Genomic DNA, 18,650 nt, shown 5'->3' with positions numbered 1-18,650 from the left:
GCTGAGAGAGTATGAAGATGAAAAACTTCCAAAGCATTCCAATCACCGAGTTGTTTATGGAACTAGACTGCGTGACTACTTGGGCTCATTACTCACATCCTTACTCGGGTTCCCTCATCTTCTTTCACACTGTTTGTTAAATTAACTTGCAGTAACTTAATATTTAATTAGATGGCAAACTCTTTGGGACCATAAAACCACCTCACCAAATACAGTGATGCCATCTGATCGTTATGCACTACCATATCAAAAGAACAAAAAAAATCAAATTCATAAAGGAGGTGCCAGACTTGCTCCCTCGCGTATCATTAGCAATTCTTTCCATTCCACCATTTTCCTAAAGCCAGCAACAACTCTCATATAACTTTTAGTACAGTATATCCTGCTTTCTGTATTTATAAACAACCAAAAACTTAATTATACTGACTCTTGAAGAACTATGACTAATCCGCAACCTTCTCTGGTAAGTTTTTATACTATGTTGCATCTTTTTCACAGATCTTCTGTAAATCCCTTCCATGCCCACCAGACCCATGAAAATATTTCAGAAAATGAGAGGCATCACAATTAACACTAGTTGCCTATTTTAGGCAACTGGATCAAGCCGAAGGAAACAGTGTTCCTATGTACCTGATTGCATAAACTAGAATTGAATGGTCTTTAATGAGTGGAACAGGGCCATTAATTGAAGAAAACAACCATCTTCTAAGAAAACAGCAGCAACTTCTGCTGGATATTAATTAATAATGAAGAACGTTCCAAAGTGAGGATTAAAAGAATTTTGTGAAGCCACTAAGAGCAGGGGCAAGAAAGAAAAAGAGAGAAGACAGATAAACTCAAGGTCACAAATAATTATCTTCAAGCAGCACCTTAAGTAGCTGTTCTGCTCTCTTACCAACAAAGACTTTGATGAAATGGCAATTGGACTAAACAACCTTGCTTCTAGCTGGCCAATAAATGCTGATGTGTTTTAGAAGCTATATGCTCAACAATAACTATTGTTGGTTTCCTAAATTTCTCATAAAGGAGTAAATCCTTATTCCAGCTGAGGTTTACACTCTTGAGAAGAGTTCAGGAAACAAACAACTTCCAGCCCCAATCTGAGGAATTAAAGAGCACAGCATGAAGCCCTGTATCATGCCAGGAACACCAAAAACATGACAGCCATTTGTTAAGACTATGTAAAAAAAGCCATACTCAAGAGGAAAAAACCTTTGGCACAAATGTGAAATAAAACGGTTTTTAATCATTTCAATTTGCAATGATTTCAAACTATTAATGTAGTTATTATGTGCATGTGGCAGAACCAAACGAGTTACCACTTTTAGAAAAGTGATAGCTCCACAGTAGTTACCTGTTTTTTAATATAACTATGTTTTAATAGAAAAGATTTTAAATCTATTATTTCTTTTTCATATTTAGTAACAGTGCCTTGGTTATGCTCTTATAAACCTTAAATATTGTGAAGAAAATCTTTCTACAATCTATCAGCTGAAACTACTGTAGTGCTTTGAGCACAAACACATCCCCAAACATTACATTTCATCCTAGCCTATTCAAAAAGGCCACATTAGCCTCTATTCCTGAATATTTTGTTTCTTTCTTCCTTAGTTTCTTGTTGAAGCCCTTAGTTTTAACCTTACTCTAGCAAGGTATGCATCCTTTTTTAATTAAACATGCATATTATCCTTTTTCTAATGCAAAAATTGTACTACAAGGATGGTTTTAAACCCATATCCCTGAGATAGTTACTATGGGTATATTTTCCAAATCTTGTTCTCACCCTCCAGTTAGGACACACTAGCTTGAAATGCTGAAGGTGATCAGCTGAAGAAAACTCAAATCATTAGAAGCTGTGAATGCCACATACCACAGTGCTTAGAAGAAGGGAAGCATGAGAGAAACACATTTTAACTTCTCTTTCAATCCTCTGCCAAACTGTATCTGATTCCCTTTGTGAATGTAAAGATATCCCATGACACTGACAACAAAAGTATCACAGCGCACGTATGAAACTCCTGGAACATCCCCCCTCCTAACCTCCCTAAACCGTAGCCTTCATTAGCAACCATCAGAAAAATATAAAGGCCTGTTTGTCTTTTTGAAGACTTTTCTCCATGCCAAAATGACACATAGCCAGTCTGTGTAAACATTCAGCATCAAAGTCCACACTTAATGAACTTCCAAGTTATGTCTTTGCTTACTAGAATTAAAACTATCCATTGCCTCCTTAGTTTACTTCATTTATAACAACAGGACAAGTAAAGTGAGTCTGAAAAGGAGAGGGGAAGAAAGCAGGGAGAAAGCAGAGCACGTTCATTTTTATCAGGCATATGAGTAGAAGTACTCATGCTAATACCACTATCTTAGTTTTGTTTCTCTATGACGCCAAGTTAGTCATTTCTTTGCACATAATGTGGCCTTAAGTAGCCCTGCTTTTTAAAATCACATTTTCCATTCATGAACACTTGCAGTCCAGGCATTGTAGGAGCCATCATAAGAATCATGATCTTTCATGTGAAATTATGAAAAAGAAAAAAGGTGTTATGAACAATTTACCACTGTATTACTTCAGCTTTATGTTCACAGCTACAATAATAAATTTGCACTAGGCAATTTTGTTGCAAATCTGAATCTCAGATACCTCCTGCTGTAAGACTGGAAGTACTACTCTGGATTCACAGTATGACCAAGAACACATTGGCCTACTAACTAACAGATGCACGTCCTGTACTCCCAAGAGCTGTTCCTGATGGTAATTATAATCTTGGTGCAGTGGGGAAAAAAAAGAAAGTTCACATTCACCTTACATTTGGTGCTGAATTAATTGTATCAGGTCAAGAAAAGTGACTGACTGCCACTTTTACAACCCACTGAAGAGCACATCTAAGTGTGCAGCTGTGGTTAGAGAAGCCAGTAAGATGTTAAGTTATGTAAGAATATATGGCAAGTAATGCAGCAACTATTACATTTTATAAAAATCAATAGTGCAGTCTTATCTGGAATAGAATATATTGCAGATTGCAGAAAGAAAAGCCGCCTGGAAAACAGCAGTAAAAAAAAGCACAGCCACACAAACACTTTCTAAGGAAGACAGGCTAAAAACACAACCTGAGAAAAGAAGACAAATAAGAAGACACATCATACAGGTATATAAAATAATAAGTGCTACATAGAAAAGCAATTAGAAATCTATGTTCCCAGGAACCCTCTTTCAATAATACAGAAATAAGAGGATATACAGTCAATTTAGAAAGTGAAATATTCAAAAAGATGCACCCCACCCAAAATCATGGAGCATCTATTGCTGACAAGAAGATTCAGGATAATCTTTATAAACTAAATTCTCAGAGAGAGAAACTAAGTATCAACATTTCGTTTATTAAACTATTTTTATAAGCATCATAGTAACTTCCAAATGTGGGGGACAGATTCCCTGCAAGATTTCTATACTTCTCTTCCTCTCTCTCTGTACCTGGGACCACTTAGACCTCTATAAACATTGTACCTTTGTATCTTTAAGTTTTCCTGCCTAAACAAAACAAAACAAAAGAGGGAAATAGAAGGAGAGGAGAAAGAGAAGGCAATAAATTTCGATGAGAAATATTTTTTTTGACCAAAAATAAACCATTTTACTAGTAGATTTTTACTTATTAAAATTGAATATGCATGCTATATCTCAAAATATCATTTTAACTCTCAAATAAGTGTTTTATGAATAAAATATTCAACCAAAAATATTATCAAGCAAGCAGAAACTTGACACAGCATACTCAGACTAGATATTGGAATCTAATCAGAAAAAATATGACAATAAATTGTTTATGGGCGACTTGTTCCAGCATTTTGTACCCTGCCAGCCATGCAAGAGGTTTAGAGAACAACTCTCACCACCCAGGCAAGGCATCATGTGATTTAAGAGTTTCTAGAGAAGAGATACTTATCACCTTTCCAGGACTAGAACAGCCCTGTATATCTGAATTATGGTCAGGGAATAACGGATTTTGCTAAAACATTACCATACTGCCAGAACAGGGATAGTGGGAGGAACTCAGCTTCCAGCATGGTTCCTAGACAAGACAATTTAGAGCAAGTTATATTTGTTCCAAGACTGCAAAAGCCGAACTAGTCTTCAGCTGGCCCCTGGATGAGAGGGTTGTAAAAGATACTGCACTTCCACCTGCTCTCCTCTGTCCTCACCAGAAGAGTTAGCCCTAGCTGTTGAGTATTAGTATGGCTGACATGCAGTTGGGGAAAATTATTGGATTTTTTTTTCCTTTTTTTTTCTAGTTCATTAGTTTCACCTTTGTTTTCAACACAAAAAAAGGAAAAAATCCTGAAAAGCCCAAAGTTTTTTCAACTTGACATGTTGCTTACCAGTCATGTCATGTCAGTAATGTCAACAGATAACATAACTGCCACAATCTGATGTGATGCATTAAACTGAGATTACCAGAATAAATCATGTTTGTATGTACACAGATCACAGGTGGTGCAGTCAGCTGCTCTGTATTACTGTGTATCTATAGGATGCGCAGATTAGGATATAATGTTCAAAGGCTTGTTCTTGTTTGTGAAGTGCTTTGCAACCATAACTCAAGAGTAAGGGCCACTGCACAGTTATAATGGCATAAACCATCATCAGGGAAAAATACAAATTGATCAGTGCCAGCTATATTAAAGAAAGAGCATGCATCTGTCCTCAGTCTCATAAATTTAGTGGTTGTTGCAGACCTTTTCTCTATCCCACATTCAGTTTATTAATAACAGTATCTATCATAAATAATAATAATGCAGAGTAGTTTATTTCAAGATAAATACTCTTCTTGTCTGTTGATCCTCTCCCTTATCTCTTTCATCTTGTGTATATTCCTCCTGCAAATGGCAGGGGAGGTGGAAGAGAAGAGCTGGTTTAATTTATTGTTTGAAGTTTATGCCCTTTAATTGGAAACAGTGTGCTATGCTAAGAAAGTTGTCTATGTAGGCTCCCTGAAATATCTGCATACCTTAACAGGCATGTTAAGCTTGTACAAAGGAAGCACAGAATTTACATTCTACTGCATGTTATAAATAAGTAATAAGAACAGATTAGAATTATGCATTTACGCCTACTAGTGAGAGTGAGATGCATAATTCACAAGTGGCAAACCCTTAAGAGACTATGGAATTTCACCCCAACCCTCTCCCCTCCAGTCTCATGCATGTAGAACACGGTATATTTTTCACCCCCACTGCCCCATCATTCTTTTTTTCTAGCTAACTTGTTTAGCTTTAATAAGTAATACTTACTTTCTTACAGAAAAGCAACATGCACTATATGTTTAGCAGTCATTGTTGGAAAACTATTTGCTCCATGTTACAATACTGGTGCTATCTTTCTGGATTTGCTTGGGATTCTCCAGGACACAGTTGTAAGAGGCAGGTGTTAAATGGCAGTGCTTTCAGAAGGTGCCTGAGTAAACAGCTCTGGGAAACTGAAGCCCCTACCCGCCCACAAAGAGAACACAGAACATGGCACTGCAACTTCCTTACGCTTCTTAGTCAACATGACGTCCTGCTCCTCTAGTCGGATCTTGTGGAGGAAGACAGTATTTTAAGTTAATCTCTATGCCCATTCAAGTCCTCTGCATTTCTGCTGAAACTTGTAAACTAATGTTGATTGTGACAGCAATTTATATTATGGGATATGAAGGCCACAGAGTTTGCAGTGCTTGCAGCTTCCACCACAGCAGTTCTACCTTTAAAAAGCCCTCTGTTACCTGATGATAATGTATAGGAACAAGGAAGGATTTTCGTCTAGTTGCTTTAATGCTTGTCTTGGTCCTGGTTGGAGTACTACTGTGTTGATTAATGTATCTCCCAAAGAGGCATCACCAGGGGCAGACTCTTGGTGAAAGAAGTTCTCTTGTAATTTCTCTGAACTCTTTCAAACTAAAACTGTTTAGTTCCCTGGATTTTTCCTTTGTCCTGTGTACAAATATTTTTAATTATGTTCTAGTTCGAACTACCATCTGTTTATCCTGCCTCAATCTCCGCTGGGCAGCCTGTTAAGCTAAGACATGTACCTCTTCTTTTTCTGGTAATATTCATTCTGATTTTTTATTATTTAATCTTTTGATTTCTTCAGTGTACCTTACATTATTTTGAGTGTTCCTTGACTAACATTCTATGTATTTTATCTTTGTGCGTAAATTAAGGAGAAAGATTTCAATTATGCATGTATTTTAATTCCCAGTACAATTTAACAGTTTAAAAATGGCTATGTGATATTAAATCCCAACAGCCTTATCACAAAAATTCAAAACATGTCAGTTAACAGGAAAATAATACTTTTACCCTAACTTTTAACAATAGCAACAGGCAGCACAGTTACACAGATACATAGAAGAAAATTGTTGTCCTTAACTTGAGACGATGAAAAGGCTAGAACGCCAGTTCAGGAGAATATGTAGACTTGCTTTTCAGTTGGATTAAGTTATTATTCCTTGATCAGAAAACAAATGGGTAACAATATTAAAATTAAGTAATCATAGATAAACATCAAAATTAACATTTAGAATGAGTCAGGTAATTCTGGCAAATCCCTCAGCAGTCTTTTAGGGGGTGTGATAGAAGGCATCAATGCATTATTTGATAAAATTCTATACATCTTACCAACTAAAAAATGTAGGAACACTCTTACTAATCATAGCCTTTCACTTCAAGTATCAGCAGAGGAAGCCTAAGTTATTACTGCTTACAAACTAAAGAATAAAGCTACATTATTTCCCCTGTAAGATTAAAAGCTCATCCTACAACTGACTTAGAGGTGTCAGTATGAAATTCGACTTTCAGAAGGATGCTATTGACATTCTTTATCAACAAGGATTGCTTTCCACTACTGACTGATTTCCCTCTACACATTTCACTACTTATGTATCCTTTGTATGAAAACAGCCAATCTAGCCAATGATCCTAGATGGGTAAGCAAGATCATAATGAGGACTCAGAAACTTTTAACGAAACTCTGTAGTCACCTCTGAATAACCATTTCCACTGAATAAATCCTTAAATGGAGGAGACTAACAGAGGGTGTGGCAAGGTCACCCACTGTCTTTAACATGAAAGCTTTCAACTGTTGGCAGAGCTTCCAGAGCTGCAGACAAAAATTTTCAAGTGAAGGATATGCATTTAATCATTTTGACCTATCCAATACCTTTTTAGTACCACAACACAGAAATAAATATCAATTAATGCAAAATCCTGTATGAATTAATGCAAAATCTTGAATTCAAGACCATGAATATCTGGTCTGAACATAACACCTACATTTAAAATATGCTGTGTTTTAGCTGCCCCGTTACCTATTCAGCACTGATTCTAACAAATCTAGCTTATATTGACTAGATAAATCCTAAAACAAAGTATTAAAAGCCTCCCCCTAAGATATTTGTGTAAAATTATATATAGCATTTCCATTGATAGAAACCACAGATGTTTGCAGAAAGAACATAGGTTTCATTGATTAAATCACAAATTTAAATTAGAAACTGCTAGTGATATATTTCCAGATACAGAACAGAGGCAATATATTATCACTGGTATAAAAATTCACTTTTCTTCAGCTGACCATTTATTATCTTACATCTACAGACCTTGTGCAATGCCACTCCTTATCAAAATGATTGAACAGCACCATTATTAAATTATAAATCCAGCTGTTTACAAGCAGCTGTAAACATACCTAGGAATGCAGAAAAAGAAATCAATATACGCATATTGTAAATGTAACTTAAACGTGCATCTGCAATAAGGGAACATGGTATAGCCAGAGCAGCCATCACTGAAACAGTAATGATTTTGTTTCTCATCCACCTATTCAGTCACTTTAAGATCATTTGTCTAAGCATTATTTAAAGACCACTAATCTGATGTTCTTCCTACCTGTTATTTATGTTTGCATAACCTTTTTGCCCATGCACCAGTTACTTTCTTGGGAACACATGCGTTTAAATTGCTACCCTATTTATATGGTATGAATATATCTCTCAGGAGAAAAGAAAAAAAAAAAGGAAAAAAAAGAAAAAAGAGAAAAAGGAGACCCTCCAGCAGCTTTCAAAGCCAAACTACGATTTATGTAAAATTAGATTGCCATAAAAATACAATATTTTATGGAAGACTAGTGGAAAACATGATGGAGTTCAATACTGACTAAAAGGCTATTATGCTTTATGTAAACAATTTAGGTGATAGGTGTAGAAACCTAGGTTAGATTCCTGGCAATGATTCAAAAGGAAAGGAAGTCTCGAGAATGCTTTTCATGGTCTTTCTGGCATGATTTATGCTTCGCAAATGTTTTTACATAACTTAGGAGGATAGGGAAACAGATTTTGAAAATACAGGAATCCTCCTCCAATCATTCAAACCCCACATATTTTAAAAATCAAGTTTGTATCCAACTACTGTATGGCCTCATAACGTTCAGGTACATATTGTTCACATACAGAACAAGACTCGCGAAAGATGAAACCATTCAGGAAAGGTTGGACTTCCAGTAACTTAAAAAGACATTAATTGGTGAAATATTTTAGAAATGTCAATTTTAAGGAAGTCATTCTCAGATTTATTGAAATAACAGGTCTGAAACACATATGCAAACAGAGTCACCTTTTCATAAAACTGTCTCAGTATAGCTTTCTGTTTTTTTGATAATTAAATTGCTAAAAATATTTAAATGATCATTAATGACTCAACACCCTCATGATAATAAGTTGGTAAAATTTACAAAATTGGTAAAATTTACAAAAAAGGAATGCGTGGCTGGGGACCCTACTCCAGTGTTAGGTGCCTGTAATTTGTCACCATTCACTAATATTCCACTGGTGTTAATGGGATGTTGGAACATACTTAATACATAGGGGTGGGTGTGTATGTACTGCAAACTAAACAGGAACACTTGTACTACTTTTAGTCAGAATAATTATCCCAGCTGATAAATAAAACCAACACAGTTCGTAATAGTACTACGGAAGAAAGTATCTATCTTAAATTTGGCAGTTTAGCACACCAAACAGTCAAGAGGCCTGGGTCATAAATGATTAAGGAGAAATACATTTTCCAGGGCATAAGGAAAATCTCAGAATGAAACTTCATGATGTATCTTAATTGTAAGATCAGGAAGGCTGCCCCACTCTTTGCAAGCCTATTAAGTTAGAGCTAAGTGAAGTATATCCTTATGAACAGTATCAAGGGATTCAAGTAGAAGCTGCAGGTTTGGCCTCAGTCCATCTGTGCAAAAAGGTGTCATATCTTTATTTACATGAGACCAGCATTACCTAAAACTAAGCATAAACCATACTGAGGCACCAAAATGATCCTGGCAAAAACCCTTTTGGGAAAACAGAAGTGCTCTTCTCTATCTATATATGTATGGTCCGTAAGTTAAATATAAAACCAAGCATAGTTTCTGATTGTTTTCTAAAGCATTTAACAAAAGTGCAATTGAATGAAATCTAGACGTAAATTACATATCCATGCATCTGTTTTATTAGCAAAATTAGAAATAGAACAGAACCCAGCACTTTCCCTTACTAGCTTCAGACAAACTACAATTACCAGAGCTACTGCTGCAAACAAGATCCTGCAAAAAGTTTTTTCAGGCTATAAGTGCAACATGGCCAAAAAAGTGTATTCCAGTTCTTACAGATTTAAAGAGAACTCCCAATGCTTAATAGGAAACAGAGGTCAGTGTGTGACAACTGCTCACAAAGAGCACTTATTTCACCTGATATGGCCCTTTATGAAGTTCTCACTGACGAACGACAAAATGTAGAGAAACAGATTATGTCCTTCAGAAATCCCAGAAGGGAGGTAGGTAATATGCATGAGATTGGAGGCAGGCATGAGATTAGGTGACTTTTTCCAAGAGAGGCAATGCTAAGGCAAAAAGAATCAGAAAGTGGCAAAACAAGAATTTGCTGCTATCCGGCAGCAGTGCCTCTGATGTCTTGGAGGAGACCTCCAAATCCATATAAAGCAGTGCAGAACACCTCCAAGATTTATTGAATGTGGTAAGTTTTAGATAAGGCCCTGGCACGAATCCCATTAGAATTCATTGCTACATGATGCAGTGGCTTATATTACGTGATTCCAATTACTTAAGACAAAGGTAATGACTAAAGTGGACCCTTTCACACTGTCCAGCGTTCAGTGATTTCTGACCACTGCACACGAGCCAGATTTGCTTCTCATCTCACAAATATACTACACACAAATACACTCTACTATATTCTTTGAAGGTATTCTTAACATACATTGATGGCAATATCAGCCAATCAGCTCTGCCTTTTCCCAAGAAAAGTCTGTATTTAAAATTTACAAACTGAACTCCAACAAATACTTGGTTCAAATCTATCTTTCTCAGTACACACTATCTTTTGAAGTGATCTCAGCATCTTTAACTCTGCTCACCAATCTACATATCTGTGAAGGGCAAAATAAAGGACTAGGAGCCTAAATATGTCTAAATCTGACAAATCATTATGAAATAAGATCACAGGACAAAATAACCTGGGAGGTTTACATTTTTGATTGGTTTTAGTTCTCGTCAAGGAATTTAGACTGATAAGCCTTGAAATCAATGCTTTTCTTCTCTTTGTTTAAAACCAGAACCAGAAGCCAAAATATTTTCATACTGTCAGAAGCGAAAGGAGAAAAAAGGTCTCTCCCTGTTCTGCAGCTATTAGCTTTGGAGTAGCTATTTGCTTCAGTTTGCATTTGTACATACAGAAGATTGGGAAGTACCAATCTCTCCCTCATTTTATAATTTGTGTTGCATTTTAATTTTTGGAAAGTGCTATTCAAGCAACCTGAGAGCTCAGCAATTCCAGAAGGGTTAGCGTGAGTTCTCTCCTGGCTTGCTGTGTTACCCAAATCTGATCAAAGGACAAGGACTCCAGAAGCTTGTCCAGCTGTGGTTTTATAATGACACCATTAGGTTTTGCTCTATAATCAAGGCCTCTAAAAGTCTCTGTAGCTTCAGGCTTAATATCCGCGACAAGGTTAACTGAAATCTGCAGCAAGGATAACTACATTAGCAGATTGTATCAGCAGGAAATATTTAAACACTATTTAAAAGGATTTTAAATAAGCAGATTTTATTTAACACTGCACTAATGCACTGCAATAGAAAATGATACAACAGAGCTGCTACAAATAAACATAATGCTTTTACCCTTACCCCAACCCCCCTCCCATCTAAATTCCCCAGATCTGTACTATTAAGTCCAATGAGTGGACCAGATTTTTCTATCTGAAGCTGAAATACAGAAATGCCAGACTCAGACAGCCCATTTGCCCTTTGGTTTTGTGCCTGCTGAATCTGCATTCTGGGTCTGCAGAATTAATTACAGCACTACCAGTCACTGGCAATGTCAGTGTTGCCAATTCAGGTGTATCAAAAGTGCTTTCTTAGTTTCTGTACAACTTCTGGAGGAAGGCCGCTTCCTCTATAAAACTGGTGTACTCTGCCCTCTAGTGCTAGGTGCACCAATACAAGTTTAAAGGTATACTCAGGCCAGGATAAAGCCTGAAGCAGCAGATGTTCTTTACATACCATCTTGGAGAACTTGTTATTTGCTATCTGCCTTATTACCTGGATGTGCTGTTAAGTTATGTATGAGTGGTAGGCCTGGAACTGTAGCATATTATTGCAAAAGTCTGCAAATAAGAAAGAGACTTTGGGTCATATCTTTTTGGGTCACATGCAAGCCTCACAACGCTGTAAAGTAAGTCTCTGCTTCAGAGCAAACTCAAGAATTGTGAAATTCAGAGTTGTAATAAACATAAATCTGACACCAACATTATATTGGATAGTAAACCACTCTTCCCAAAATATCCTAGTGGAAGAACAGACTTGGTTTATTCTGGTATTTATAGGTATTTCACTGCAACTTGGAAGATGGGAAATATTCCAATACAAGAGGACTATAGAATTTTTCAACTGTTTGTCCTTTGAGCAGGTCCTAAAACAAAGGAGCATAAATCCTTAGGGTAGAAAATCAGTGTTTTTAAACACTCCCATAACTCAAAAATATTCGAAAAGTAATCATGAGAACAACGGTGATATCTTAATAAAACATAAGAAGTATTGCTTTCTCAGTGACACTTTTCCTTGCAATTATCCTCCACACTACAATTCTTCTGTGGATTTTCTCCCATTCAAATGGTTTCACTTTACAATAAGTACAATATTGATGTCATGATGGATTTTGTTGTCATGAGTCTATCATTTAAAATAAGCAGTACTAACCATAGGGATAAAAAGAACAAAAAACTAACCACTTTTCACTAAAATGTGGTAACTGTGTGTGGCTGTACATAGTTTATACTATAATTACTACTGGTTTATAGCAACATTAAAAAAAATACAAGTATTAATTTGGGTTGTCCTATTTTTTAACTTCAGATAGGCTGAACTCAGTTTTCACAGGTGTCTTAGAATAAATCATGAAGACATAACTTTCTCACCTTTTTCCAAGGATCTCTTTAATACTTTCTCTGGAAAACTAATCCAAAGCTGTTTGTCACAGATACCAGAAATGCTTATTAAACTTGTGGGGGATGTAATTTAGGATAACTCTATACCGGTTTAATTCAGCTGAGGATCTGCCCTTATAACATAGTTGATCTGATCTCTTTCCTGAAATACTGGAAGCGCTTCTTACAGGTTGGCAAAGAAAAGTAAGTTTCATTCAGCTGAGTGTTAATAAGAATATCTTCTTTTTAAAGATTCATGACGAGAACCATTAGAATCTGCTAGGGAAATTATATGAACACAATTTGTTAACATTGTCAAGTACCAAATGCTGCAGAAAATGTAGACATGTACATCCCCAAGCTCAGTACAAAGAAAGATTTACAAATATTTTGTATTCTAAAGATATCTACAAAGTTGTTCTCCAATCTTTCTGCATTTTAGATGGTATTGGCACCAGCAGCTCAGAGCATTGCTGCCTAATACTCTTCAGTGTAATACCTATCTTGTTTCATCTTTCATGTAAGCAGGTGGGAAAATTTCTGAGATTGATTTAAAAAAAACCCAAAACCTCAAAAACATTGCATTAAGAAATCTCCACATTTCAAAGTAGAAAATTCCAATCCGCCTATGAGCATTTGCATGTTTGCACTCCTTCTTCCTCTCCACAGAACCTGCCTCCCCTCAAATTTTCCTAAGTCAAAAGCCTTTGAAAGATCAGTTTGTACATGATCATCTGATTTCTGTTAAGAATTTGGGATATAACCCTACAAGTTACTCCATCTCCTCACAGCTACTGGGTCATCTCCTCAGAAGAGTGAAGTATCTAATTTTGGAAAGTAGGACCCTTGTTACAATTTCTTTTCCTGAGCTGCAGCTGTTGGTCTTGGTTACAGGAACTCCTGCACTCTCAGATATAAGATCCAAAAGCATGAAAATAAGGGCCTGGATTCACTCAACCTAAATTCCAGCTAGGATCCTGAATTGAGTATTTTCTCTTGGCTTGTTCTAGGCCCCTGGAGGCCCCTACCTATAGGAGACATTAAGTTTTCACTATAATTTAGGATGTGAAATAGCACCAGATAGCATGGAAAAGTAGTACAACATAGGGCAAGTGGGGAAAGGTGAAAAGCAGAAGAAATAATGGCAGCTCGAGGCAAAGGTGCTGGGGTGCAGGGGCTGACTTGTTTTAGTGCTTTATTACTCACAACACAGAAGCTGTATTTGTCAATATGGGGAAAATATTTAAAGACACTAATGGGTGATGGATGCCTAATGGATGCTCCTTTTCAATGTGGTAAAGTGTACATTTGCCATATGTGCTTTTAAAGGGTTTCCTTTTTAATTACAGCTTAACCCTTAGAGATAAAAAACACTTGAATTTCCATGAAAATCAATGAGTATTTCAAGCTCTCCACAACTGTCAAGATCAGGAACAAAGCTAACAATATATTTGCAGTTATAGTGTTGAGAAAACATATCGCTCCTCAAGTCATGGATTAACTAGTGTGGGCACAAACCAGTTACGCTTCCCATGGTCTGAAGTGAAACTCTGCAAAGTACTAATTTTTGGACAGAACAGAAGCCTTCGTAAAATGAAAGATTTTAAACAAAATTGAACCATTCCAATAGACATAGCATTTCAAATTTTCAAAAAACATTCAGAGAATCTATGACTTTCTGGTATAGGCAAATAATTGGAAACTCAGCTGTATAGTTATTAAATTAGGAAAATCATTTTGGCGAATGAATAGGAAACAGATGTCAGAGAGGATGAACTTTGGCTTTCTGGTTAGGATCAGTACTGTATTATTATGAGGTAAAAAGTCACCAGCAAGACTAGGATAAATGCTGCAAGGATAAAAATAAGGAAAAAAAAACAGAAAGCTAGGAAAGAGGGAAAGAGATATGTGTAACTCTGAAAAGTTAAATACCCAACTTTTCAATGTAAAACTGCTCTTGCAGAAAACAAGATTATGTTATACCTCTTTTAGCACTAGCTTACAAAGAAGAAAATCTTGGGCTCTAAAAAGAAGCAAAAATGGTTCAAATTAAAGATATGCACAGATCTAAGCAAGATTTTAAACAGACCTCATTCAGAATGGGATTTCTAATGACCCGAATCCCAACCTGATAGCTCAGATCATTTCTTCCCCCTCAGGCAAAGTGAAAAATTGGCAGCTAAATAAAATGGGACCAAAGCAAACAGTCTGATCTCTACACCATATTCAGAACGGTGGGCAAGAAGGCCTGTCATGCACTCCTGCATAGGGCAGCATGAGCTGATTCACTAGTCTTCTCTTTGAGGAGTGGGGGGAAAAAAAGGAAGCTCCCATTAGCACCAAGATACTGCAAGTCCTGATGAGAAGATGGGACACCAAGGTAAAGAGATTGTATCCTACTGAATACTAGTACACCAGGAGAAAGTTGGGATTCCAACTCAAGAACCTTGCCCATCTTGGAGGCACTGGAACTAAATTTCAGGTTCTGCAAAAGCCAGTATAACTGCCATCACTGGGTCCACTTCTGCTAGACTAGTTCTGCAGTCTGTGGGCAGCCAGGACGTTTCCTGGTGTAATCAAAGTTCAGGGGCTGAAATTGTTCTCTCTTTTTATGCAAAAGGTTGGTTGGGAATAAGCAGGAATCTCTGTTCTCATTATATCTTAGGTCTACCTAAAAAAATAACTGAAAACAAAGTTATGAAATGCTCAGTTGGAACAGAATTATCAAAGTTACAATAAAAAAAAAATTATTTCCAGATAAAAGCAACAGAAGATCCTCTAGGAATTTTATGAATCAAAAGACTTTTCCTTTGACTAGTTTAGCTGAATGTAATCTGATGTAGCTGAAAAAACTACATGTAATTACTCAAGATTTGGGGGGTGGGAAGTGGGGAATCAAATCCTCAGACTCTTCAATTTGCCCTATTCTTAATTTCTAAAAGCACAACTATAGAAATCACTTGCTTCCAATTTCTATTAATAAGCATATATTTTAGCTATGGGTCAGGATACAATCAGACCTGAATGCAAAAACAAACAAAAAAAACTGTATTATGGTGAACATTTCCCCAGATCTTTTATATTCCTCTTCAATTTATGACCAGGTTGCATATGAACACACCAGTAAAAATACCTGTGATGAACTTTCAATAATGATTTTAATGTGTGGAAGCACAATTATTTCCACTTCAAAATTCTTAAGAACAGTGTTATGGGATGGCAATAAGAGATTAATGGAGATCTTGCAAAAAAGATAAATGGCACTACAAGAATACCAGAAAACTGAGGGGAGGGAGGAAATTAATTGAACCTATACTTTTGATAAATATTTATTTTTCTGCAGAAGAAAAATGCATACTAGTTTGAGCTGTCATTATGCTAACCTATATTCTATTTTTCATATTATTAGTAATACATAATGTGGTAGTTTATATTCAAAAATAAAACCAGAATGTATATACCTCATGTATTTATCCAGAAATACGCTAAGGTTACTATGGTTACGAAAAATCCATTACCTTTGAATACAGAATGAAAAAGTTTGACTTAAAGTGTGCACTATTTATTATAGTGATCATCAACAGCCTTCAGGAGGTTCTCTAACTGGATTCATTTTTCAGTGTCAGAACTGACCCACCACACAGCTTATGGCCTGTGCAAGGCAAAGAAATTTGAACTATAAGAATTTTTAAATACGTTTTATACTAACTCAAGATGCAGAAATGGCGTTGAATTTTAAGGTCTTACATGAAAAACAAAGTATGGCCTTGACACCCTTTTTCTTGAGTAGTTCAAAATGAAATGTTTTAGTTTTATTTGTACCTATTAACATACACAAATTCTGATTGGACCAGAGTAGTGATTACATTTTGATGCGATACTTCTAGTCTAAAATTTTGATTTATTTTGGTTTTTTTTATGGTATGAATAATCTTAGTCTGAACAAATGACTTGGATACCTAATTAAACTATACCAGTAAAGTTAAAATAGGAAGTCAGATTACTATGCTTCATTATATTGCCAAAAAACATTCATATAGCTTCTATGTAAAAATTTAAGAATACTGAGATAAATTGACTATTGACAGAGATTCCATAACTCATCAGAAATGGATTTACTTTATGCCTTGAACAAGTGAATTAAACATGAGCTGTTCAGAAAAGCAGCACAATGGCTCGCTAATTAAGAACGTCCAAGCACGACAGTGGGAAAAACTATTAAACTTGTATGTTATATTTCTTGTCTGCAACAGCTTGCAGTTTACTTGTTTTGAGAGCTGGATGCTACCAGATCAAAAAATTATAAAAACTATTATAAGATGGCTCAGGTCCTGTGAAACAGAATAACACAGAAGAGACTCCACGGCAAAAAGGCAGGTGTATAATTATCTCTGGGGATCCCAACAGAGAGGAGTTCTATAAAGGATTCCCTAAAAAAATGAAATTGTCAGGGTTTGAAGTGTGTACAGCCCATTTTTTATTTTATTTTTAATTGTTTTTCTCTGAAATGCTTTTATTTTAACAAGTAATACTTTGCCTTAAAAAAAGGCATTGGTCTGGCCGCTTTTTACCAGAAATAATAGAGCTGCTGTTAAATAAGGACCTCCAGGGAGAATAAAAGTTAGCATGATGGGCTGTAACCCAGGTCCATGAGGTAGCAGAAGAATTACATAATTTCAGCCTCAGCCAGGAAATATCTTGAAGCCTGGCACTGAGAGCCAAAGCACTAACCTCATCAATACTATCATGTTAACAAAGGGCTCAACCTCACAGCTCAGTCCAAACTTCCTAAATCTTCCATATAGCCTCATTACTGGCTTACTCCACCTTCCACTGGAATGACACAGTTGACTCTCTAAGCAGGGAAACTCAGGGAAACTCACAGCAACTATGAGATACCCATCCAACACGATACCTAGCACAGAGCTCACCTTTTACAACATATTTGGTTCTGTTCCCAGAATAAATTGGTACTCCATTCGCATATAAAGTATACTGTGTAATAATACCATTCGGTGTTTTTGGTGGACTCCAACTCATCAGCAACAATGTGGGAAATGATATTGCTGTGGGTGGCTGCACATCTTTGGGGGCTGGAAAAAAAAAAAAAAAACCAACAAACGTATAATGCATTATATATATAACGGGCAGTAAAGGAGGGAGGGGAGGGAGGGAGTCTTAACCACACTCCTAAGATCCCACGAAAATAAATCAGAAGCAGCTCTAAAACCATTGCAAGTCTGCTGGAGTAATGTATAAGAGCATTTTTGGCTTTTCACAAATAATACATAATCTTAGTGAGCAACTACTACTGATTGCAAGATATCAACATTTTGAGAACTCTTCTATCTCATGTGAGGTTTCCTAGCCAAAAAGAAACTTCTGTGAAAGACAAGGACATAAGCTTTGCTCTTTAGACAATAATTATCCTTGTATGACTTTATCTTTCATGACTGATAACATTCAGAAAGTGGAGGGGGACATGATTTTAGTACAGCTTATTTTTAATACAAGTTCATTTCTCTTTCTTGATGTTTTTTATTCCAAATTACAAAGCGATCACTTTTTTCTAATCATAAACGCTGGTGCTATATTATGCACACATCCCTTATTTCAGACTTTTTGTAATTCAACAGTTAATAATGTTTGTTTAGTACAGATTTTGTGTACATAATATACTGAAAGTTGGTAATGCATAATAATATAAAAGGCCAATTCTCTCACCCTTCCGGTGAGTTATATCTTAGAACCACAAGCAATCCCACCAAGTACTGCAAGGGGAGCAGAACTTGGGCCTCAGCCTGGGAGGAATATCTCATAATACACAAGCTCTGTGTTAGCAGTCTGAAACAATAACTAGCACTGGCTGGCAACATGAAAACAATATAAAGTAATGAATGTTTCAATAGGGAAACAGGGATAGCTGGAGGGTGTGATATGGTGTCTGTCCTACGTATCATCAATTCATTGTTATTAAGAGCATGTAACAAGAGCATTCAAAAATAGAAACTCCACATGTTGACTTTTTGTTCAATTCTTCTGAGGGATAAAACATGTTCCCCATGGCTTTATTTGATCTCAGGTGTTTAAAAAAAAAAAACAAAAAAAAAACTCTTCTTGCCTAAACCTTCCCA

General features: G+C 36.2%; 1 protein-coding gene across 1 annotated transcript in view; it reads right to left on the bottom strand.

The window, feature by feature from the left end:
* USH2A (usherin) overlaps positions 1-18,650 on the bottom strand; it is a 409,459-nt gene that overhangs the window by 212,971 nt on the left and 177,838 nt on the right. The window contains exon 31 of the mRNA XM_013949903.2: positions 17,448-17,609. Within this exon, the coding sequence (XP_013805357.2) occupies positions 17,448-17,609 (162 nt within the window). The remainder of the gene's footprint in view (positions 1-17,447; positions 17,610-18,650) is intronic.

This window comes from Apteryx mantelli, chromosome 3 (genome assembly GCF_036417845.1).
Source record: "Apteryx mantelli isolate bAptMan1 chromosome 3, bAptMan1.hap1, whole genome shotgun sequence".
Classification (NCBI taxonomy): domain Eukaryota; kingdom Metazoa; phylum Chordata; class Aves; order Apterygiformes; family Apterygidae; genus Apteryx; species Apteryx mantelli.
Note: the sequence above shows the minus strand (reverse complement) of the source record. Positions and strands in the feature narration are given on the sequence as shown.